The following is an 8,538-nucleotide window of genomic DNA, read 5'->3' as shown; positions in this document are numbered from 1 at the left end:
TTCTTTTTATTTTTCTCCTTTCCCCTGCTCTGTTTTGAAAGCTTCTGTTTCTTTTCTTTCTTTCCTTTCTTTTCTCCCTGTTTCATTATCTGTTTTGTTTCTTTGTTTCTTTTTCTTTCATTTATTTTCTTTCTTTCCTTTCTTTTCTCCCTGTTTCGTTCTCCGTTTTGTTTCTTTGTTTCTTTTTCTTTCATTTATTTTGTTTATTCTTTTATTTATTATTATAATAATATAATATAATACATATATACTTAAATATTAAGTAATACATGTTTTATTAATATATATGTATATTATTTTTAGACATGTAATTATTATTACCATACACTTGTCTATTATCATCACCATCCAATTGTCCTTAGTTTATTTATTTTTATTAATTTAATATTTTCATATAATAAAAATCTATTTACTTAAATAAATAGTAATTAAATAAATATATTACAATTGTACAAATATAATTATTACACATGTGTTTTATCATCACCCTACATTTGTCATAATTCAATTTACTTCTTAATATAATATTTATAAAATAATTAATTTGATAATATACTTTATAATTAATTTATATATTTATAAAATTAAATCATGTAAAAATCTAAGATTTTTACAATCTTATGTCACCTCAATTAGGACAAATGGCATAATTGCCATTTTGGTTATTTATATTTTCTTTTAATCTATAATTCAACTTTTCCCTTTATTCAATTTACTCATTTCTCCTAATTGCCCTTAATTAAGCTAAATTCACTCAATTAAAACCTAATTAAACACACTACTAGACTCATAAATATTTATAATAATTATTTACGAACCCATTTCATTAAGACGAAGGCCCGATAATGTACTTTTCCTATGCCCGTGAATTTTGGGTCATTACACGAGGTGACAGTATATTTCGATTGTGACAACTATCATTGTTGGGTAACCCGAGGTGGTAGGATGTACGTGTTTAGTGTCACCATTGTTGGGCAACCCAAGGTGATAGATCCGTGTATCCGTTCTAAGTCCATGTCTGGTTAATAGGGTTGTAAAACATGATTTGGCTACATGGTATATGAAATGAAATGCAATTGATATGTATTAAACATCAATATATAAAAAGTTATGCAAAACGATTTGAAAATGAGCCTTGGAGGCCGATTTGGTATTAATGAGTTAATGTAATGATGATAATTAAATAAATGTATGTAACTTAATATGATAGTTGGAATTGATCAAATATTATGTGCATTATTGAGAAATGGTATGCTTGGGTGCATACCTAGTGAATCGGTGTGTAAAGATGGTCATATATATGTTTGTTTGAAATGAAAGCATTTTGGCATTAAATGGAATGAGAATAGGTTATGAATTTAACTTGAGTTGAATGTATGCAATTGTTTAAGCTTGTATTATAATGACTTGAATCATGGAAACCACTGAGCTTTATTGCTTAGCGTACGGTTTGTTTTCTCTGTATGTAGGTTCAGGTAAATTTCGAATCTCTGAATTGTGATCCAAGATCTAGCCAGAGATCCTCAACTTGGTAAAGTTTGTATAGTCTTGTTTTGTTAAATATAGGGCATGTACCTATTATGAGTTTGTTTTTGTAAAATGTATGATTATGTCCATAGTTGAAGCTTGTGAATTGGTATTTTGGAATTGCGCATGTTATAAGGTTTGAATTGATTAAAAATGTTGCTATCTTAAGGTTTATTTGAGTATGTAATCATGCTAAATGTGGTGAATGGTTGTGTTATGAAATGAGCCTCTATATATTGAATGGTAATGATCCTATTAGTTGTATGGTATTTATTCAATTATGAACAAAGTAGTTTTGTTTGGAATTGAACTTGTTAGGGATGTTTATTTGGTTAGAAATGTGGTATGAAAATGTGAATTGGTTGTTTATGCATTTGTAGGTTGATATCAATTTGGTTAATTTAGAAATAGTCAGTCACGTCGCGACGATGTGCTTTTAATGTTGCAACAAGATCATTTAGAGAGTTATGTATCGATGATGTGTTCTCAATGTTGCGACGAGACCTAGTCAGTGAGTAGAATCACGACGAGGAACTCCCAAAGTCATGACATCAACCCAAGATTTTGAAATCTTTACTGTTTGGTCCTAATTCGACTTTAGGTTAGCAATAGAGTTTTCGTAAGCTTGTATAAGACCTAGAAATGATTGTGTATTGCATTATATGTATGCATTACTCGTAAATAAGCGTTTAATGGTATAAATTGAAGCTAATTGATCGTAGTTGCTCTGGCACAAAATGTAGTATCTTGTAGTTTAGACCCGATGATTGGCCGGCTAGGAGGTGTTACAAAAATAATTCATTTGATCCCACCTCGCCCCAACTCAAAATTTTAAATAATATTTTAAATATATTAAAGTTTACAAAATTAAATCAAATATAAAGTAAGAAAGTATAATGGAAAATATAAAAAATAGTTATAAAATTAATATAAAGGTATTTTAGTAAATATATTGAAGAGGGGTAAATTTCACCTAAACTCAATCTCAAGCTCACCTAGAAAATCTAAACTGAAATCTGATTTTTTTTAAAAAATCCACTCCTATAGAGTCAAGTTGAGCTGAACCTATCACGTTTGAATTTTTTATCATCCTTAATTATGAAGTATGCTTATTAAATTAATAATAATTTGTTTTATAAGACTACATTATGGATAAAATTGACTAATATATTAAAATTTTTATCTAAAAATACAGAAATAAATGTTTGTAACTACTGGGGATAAATTTCAAACATCATTTAAGTACAAATTGTTGACATGTATCACATAGTTGGGTTTGACCGCCTCATCAACCACGTGAAAACTTTATTGGGCAACAATGTTCACGATTTTCAGTTTTCACATGTGAAAATTTTAACTTTTCATTGTTTGTTTAGCTTTTCGTACCTATAATAAGTTGCCATCGACGTGAGAAGAGGTTGAGATGATTTATTTTTGTAACTATCATATTTTACTCATTTACTTTGATAAAATATGTTTTGTAAATATTATTTAACTTTTAAACTGATGGATAAAATGTAGAGATTATTACATCATTGCTTGTTTTTATGCAACTTTTGGCTTTGAGAATGAGATAAAATTTAGGTTTTCTGTAGATTTTAATATTTTATAAAATTTTAAATTAGTAATAGAAAATTATAGTTTGCTCCTTCCAACAAAAGTGACAATCTTTTAAAATTATAAATATATAATTTATAAAATGGTGAAATTACAATTTTATTATTATAAAATATACAATTTAATTATCCTCAAAAAAATCTTTTTGGGGAACTTCGCACCTGATTTTTGTGTGGGGATGAAATTAAAGAAGAAGAAGCTAGAGTTGATTAAAACAAAAATAAGTTAAAAACCCACTGGAAAATCAAAATTTATGTAGTGGAAACAGTCGTCTTAACTTATTATTTATCAAGTCTACACGAAATAAATCAAAGATGGTTAAAGTATATTTTAATGATTTATTTCAATATTAAAACTAAATATAAATAATAAAATAGAAAAGAAGATGAAATCAAGTTATTTTATTTCAAATTTAACAACTTATTGTTGTTTATTTTAAAATGATTAAATAGAAGCAAAATGACAATAATATTTACGAAAAACTTAATTAAAATTGGAATATATTGAAAGGAAAAGAGAAAAGAGATGTTATTGATGCAAGATAGAAAGTGGATTTGGAACCTCGAGGTAGGTTCTGAGTCCTCATAAATTAAATGCATTTTTTATATTTTAAATGAATTATTAAATTATTGGAATTAAAAGAAGAGAAGAGAGACTAAATTTGAAAAATGTAAAGAGTAGAGGGATTAGAGGTAAATTTAGATTAACCTAATACTCTATTTTCATAATTAGCAGTAAGGGCGTAACCATGCATTTTGTTTGTCTCTTTCGTCTTCAACGCCACCTTTTACTCTTCTTCATATTGGTTCTCTCTCTTCTCCGCCAGTTTCCATTGTTAGTATGTTACAACTAACAAATTTCTCCCAATTTTCAAAACAGAAACAACAAAAATCCAATTGAAAAAAAAAAAAAATCAGCCAGAACATTAATATCTCAGCAGCCAAAGATTCAATAATCTAAATTTTGGCTGCAATATACGGCGAAGCTTTCATGGCCATGGTTAAGATGAAAAATCAATGTCGAAATGGAAATTGAAAATCTTCGCATCGGCTAACAATAACAACCCTAACGACGACAACGAAGAGCTTCCGATTCTATACGATTTCGATTGTCACGAAGAAGAGCTGATAATAAGCGCCATGGATGGTGATACTAGAAAATCCCCTGTAAATCCCGTCGAAACTGCAGAATCCAGGACAGGCAAAGACTCGAACCTTGAAACCGACAGTTTTAGGCACTCCAACTATGAGTTTTGGAGCGATAGAGAAGAGATCAAAGATGGTGGTGAAGATAATTTCGATTACAAGCAACGATGGCAACCGGGCGAAGAATCATCGTCTTGGAAGATAATGAATGATCATCTCTTGAAAAAAACAAGCAACACCAACGAGATTGCGTTAGAGATGGGGTTAGATGTTGATGATATTAAACGGGATCCCTCGGTTTTGTCTCGAGACTCTAGAAGGGTTTCTTTCGAAGCAGCGGTCCCGAGTTTTCAGTACCAATCACAGCATCAAGAAGGAATAAATGATCGAGCCTACGAACTCTCGAGAGGAATGTCGAACGCATCGGCTCTGTCGGGTTTGCTATCGAAAGTGAGTTGCACCAAGTCAAGGCTTATAGATAGGCCACCAGAAGAGGTACAAATGATGTCGGATTTGTTATCCAAATCGGGTCCGATTATGTCCGGATTGTTAGGCAAAGGTTCGGAAGGTGAAGAAGAAGATGACCCATTTGCAGATGAAGATGTGCCTGATGAGTTTAGGAGAGCTAATCTCAATGCACTCACTTTGCTTCAATGGTTGAGCCTCGTCTTGATTGTAGCTGCTTTGGTTTGTAGTTTATGGATTCCTTCTTTGAAAACCATGGACCTATGGGAGCTTAGGCTATGGAAATGGCTAGTGTTCTTGCTGGTTTTGATATGTGGGAGATTGGTGTCTGGATGGGGTATCAGATTGATTGTGTTCTTCATTGAAATGAACTTCTTTTTAAGGAAAAGGATGTTGTATTTCGTTTATGGTGTAAGAAAACCAGTCCAGAATTGCCTATGGTTAACTTTAGTGCTATTGACATGGCATTTCTTGTTTGACAATAAAGTTGAGAGGGAAAACGATTTTCTAATTTACGTGACCAAAATCCTAGTTTGTTTCTTGGTGAGTACGTGTCTATGGTTACTCAAGACATTACTAGTCAAAGTAATGGCTTCATTATTTCATGTGAGTACTTATTTCGATAGGATACTACACACATTATTCAACCAATATGTGATCGAATTACTCTCTGGTCCTCCAATAATTGAAAACCAAAGGATGGAAGAAGAAAGGGAAAGGATTGCGGCCGAGATCAGTCGGTTGCAGACAGCCGGTGCAAAAGTGCCTTCGGATCTTCACGAAGATGCCTTTCCCACACAAAGGACTAGTGAGAAGTTGAGAAAAACATTCACCAGGCTAAAAACGTTTTCTTCGGCACCTTCACCGAAGAAAGGGGGTAATGGGATTGCTTTAGAACACTTACATAAGCTCAACCATAGGAACATTTCGGCTTGGAACATGAAGAGATTGATGAAGATGGTCCGACATGGGACATTGACTACATTGGATGAGCAGATAATGCAGGATGATTCTGTGAAACAGATCAGAAGTGAACACGAAGCAACCCTTGCTGCTAAGAAGATTTTCCAAAATGTGGCTCACCGTGGTTCCAAGTGAGTATTTTGAACACAAGTCCTTAACCACTCCGTTTACAAATGAATTTGTTTTAAAATTAAAAGATCAAAACTTGTATATGAAACATGACATCCACTCTTGTTGTTACTTGGTGTTTTTGGTTGATAGATTTATCTACGTGGAGGATTTAATGCGGTTTATGCGAGAAGATGAGGCTTTTAGAACAATGGCTACCTTTGAAGGTGCTTATGAGATGAGGAGGATTAGCAAATCATCCTTGAAGAATTGGATGGTAAGTATTTATATTTCCCTACTCTATTTTTATTAAAGTATTTATATTCGATATATTTGTACACGAGTATAATGACTTTTGAGTCCTAAAAACTAAAAGAAAGCTGAGCTAAAAATGAATCTACAATATTAATAGTTCATCATTGGTTAACTATAGCGTCATTGGGGGAACTCTATCCATTCATACAATAGCTATTTTGTTACAGCTGAACGCGTATAGAGAAAGAAAAGCTCTGGCCTTGACCCTAAACGACACAAAGACGGCAGTAAAACAGCTTCACCACATGGTAAACGTGATTACCATAATCATCATAGTTGTCATCTGGCTTGTCATTCTGGAGATTGCTTCCTCAAGGGTTATAGTACTCTTCAGCTCCCAGCTGGTCGTTGCCGCCTTCATCTTCGGCAACACCTGTAAAACCATCTTCGAATCTATTGTCTTCTTGTTCATCATTCACCCTTTCGATGTTGGAGACCGCTGCGAGATCAATGGAGTGCAGGTACTATATCCCATCATTCAATCATCCTTGTGTACTTAAAACATTGCATGTCAACTAATAAAATAAAAAACATGATTTTGGTTTAGTTAGTGGTGGAAGAGATGAACATTCTTACTACAGTTTTCTTGAGATTCGACAACTTGAAACTGGTGTTTCCCAACAGTATTCTTTCAACGATGCCGATCGGCAACTTTTATCGTAGTCCAGATATGGGTGATGCAATTGATTTCTTAATCCATATTGGTACACCAGTCGAGAAGATTGCTCTCATGAAGCAACGAATAGTAAGGTATACATGAATGAAAACCACCATTTCCATCTTGAAAGTTTTCTACATCGATATTCATCGTTTTTGTTTTGTTGCAGTTACATCGTGAACCGGAAAGAACACTGGTGTTCTGATCCGATGATTGTGTTAAAAGAATTTGAACAATTTAACCAAATAAAAATGGCGGTTTGGGTAACTCATAAAATGAACTACCAAGACATTGGAGAGAGGTGGGAAAGGAGGTCTCGATTGGCTGAAGAGATAGTGAACATCTTCAAAGAACTTGACCTGCAATACCGTTTGCTGCCCATTGACATCAATGTCTGCACCTTGCCTCCCGTCCACTCCACTCGTTTTCCTTCCACATGGAATACTGCAGAAACTTCGACCGAGTAGAAAGCTACGGTGACATAAGATACAGTGAGATTATTATAGCAACCACGGTGAGTTTAGTTAATGCGGAGGTTGAATATTGTAAGGAAGAAATTGAAATGAATAGTTAAATATTTGTTTGGATTTGAATGCACTTTGACAATAAAGTATGAATAGAAAATGGATTAAAATTATCTTCAATGAAAGTTTATTAATAGTGAAAGTACTCACCAATTTGCTCTATTATAGGCTCTACTTAAACTATTCTTTCGAAATAATTTAGTTTAGGTATTATTAAATTTTTTAAATAAGGTGGAATTTTAATAAAGTTAATTTTGTTGTTTTAAAGTATATCATCTATTGTTAACAAGTTCATTTTTTAAGTTTTTTATAAATTTATAAATAATTTTTTATTTAGAATTAAATTGTGAAAGAAAAAACAATTTACATAATTAATCCATTTAATAATAAATAAGCTACTTGGAACATGTCCCTATAATAGAGAACCCGATAAATACTTTCACCGTATATTAATAATTATTTTATAAAGTTTAATTCAAACACCATTTTTTATTGAACTAGAGGCTTGAGTAAGGTTATAGTCAATTCAAATTGAATTTAAATAGTGACAAGTTCGAGTTTGATTGAGTATTGTTAGAGGACAAAAGAGGTAGGAGGAAGAGGTTGTAGTTCACATAACGGAGAGCGTAGAAAGATGCAAGAGGCAAAGGTAAGGTTTCTTAGGTTATACAATTCAATGAAAGAGAAAAACTAGTAGGACAAGCATTGTGCCCCTCCTTAAGGCTAAGGATGAGCACTTATAGGTGACAGTGGTTGTCTCTCAGAGATGGGCTTTGACATGTGTATGGTGCAAGTTTCATCATGGTTAGTCACTTAAAGAGCATAATAACCTTCTAAATAGGCGATAATGGGATGGAAATAGATTAGGCGATGTTGGAAACTATAGTGACCTCAAGTCTAATGATCATGCACACCATTATCACTATGAGAATTGCTATAACTATTACATAATAATCTAAGAAGTATTCATATAGCGGGTTATATGTGCAAATGTCTGGTCTGGAAATACTGTAGCAAAAAGATAAATAATAAAGCTGCGGTTTTCGCAAGTATACGGGTCAAATTGTAATATAGTAAATTGTTACGACAAAAAACTTTGGGAAGTATTTCGAGAATCGTACCCAAGGGATTACAAATTGAAGAATTTTATTATTAAATTAATTACAAAAAATAATTACTAATCTAGTTGATTCACGAAATAGTAGTGTTGATGCAA

At 32.5% G+C, this 8,538-nt stretch overlaps 1 protein-coding gene across 2 annotated transcripts; it reads left to right on the top strand.

Moving 5' to 3' along the window:
- Positions 1-3,893: 3,893 nt before the first annotated feature.
- On the top strand, positions 3,894-7,503 carry LOC105785945 (mechanosensitive ion channel protein 8). Of its 2 annotated transcripts, XM_012612155.2 has the most exons (5): positions 3,896-5,848; positions 5,979-6,102; positions 6,308-6,601; positions 6,688-6,890; positions 6,968-7,503. In XM_012612155.2, the coding sequence occupies exons 1-5, from the start codon at positions 4,161-4,163 to the stop codon at positions 7,263-7,265; spliced, it is 2,607 nt and encodes an 868-aa protein (XP_012467609.1). In that variant the 5' UTR covers positions 3,896-4,160; the 3' UTR covers positions 7,266-7,503. The 2 variants fall into 2 exon arrangements, with proteins under 2 accessions (XP_012467611.1, XP_012467609.1); XM_012612157.2 differs by lacking the exon at positions 6,968-7,503 and having other exon boundaries at positions 3,894-5,848; positions 6,692-6,838.
- The last annotated feature ends 1,035 nt before the right edge of the window (positions 7,504-8,538 follow it).

The sequence above is a fragment of the Gossypium raimondii genome, chromosome 1 (genome assembly GCF_025698545.1).
Source record: "Gossypium raimondii isolate GPD5lz chromosome 1, ASM2569854v1, whole genome shotgun sequence".
In the NCBI taxonomy this organism is placed as follows: Eukaryota; Viridiplantae; Streptophyta; class Magnoliopsida; order Malvales; family Malvaceae; genus Gossypium; species Gossypium raimondii.
Note: the sequence above shows the minus strand (reverse complement) of the source record. Positions and strands in the feature narration are given on the sequence as shown.

Coding starts and splice junctions, on each gene's coding strand:
- LOC105785945 (XM_012612155.2), top strand. CDS start 4,161: ATGTCGAAATGGAAATTGAAAATCTTCGCATCGGCTAACAATAACAAC. Junction 6,103..6,307: donor CATCCTTGAAGAATTGGATG/GTAAGTATTTAT, acceptor ATTTTGTTACAG/CTGAACGCGTATAGAGAAAG. Junction 6,602..6,687: donor GCGAGATCAATGGAGTGCAG/GTACTATATCCC, acceptor ATTTTGGTTTAG/TTAGTGGTGGAAGAGATGAA.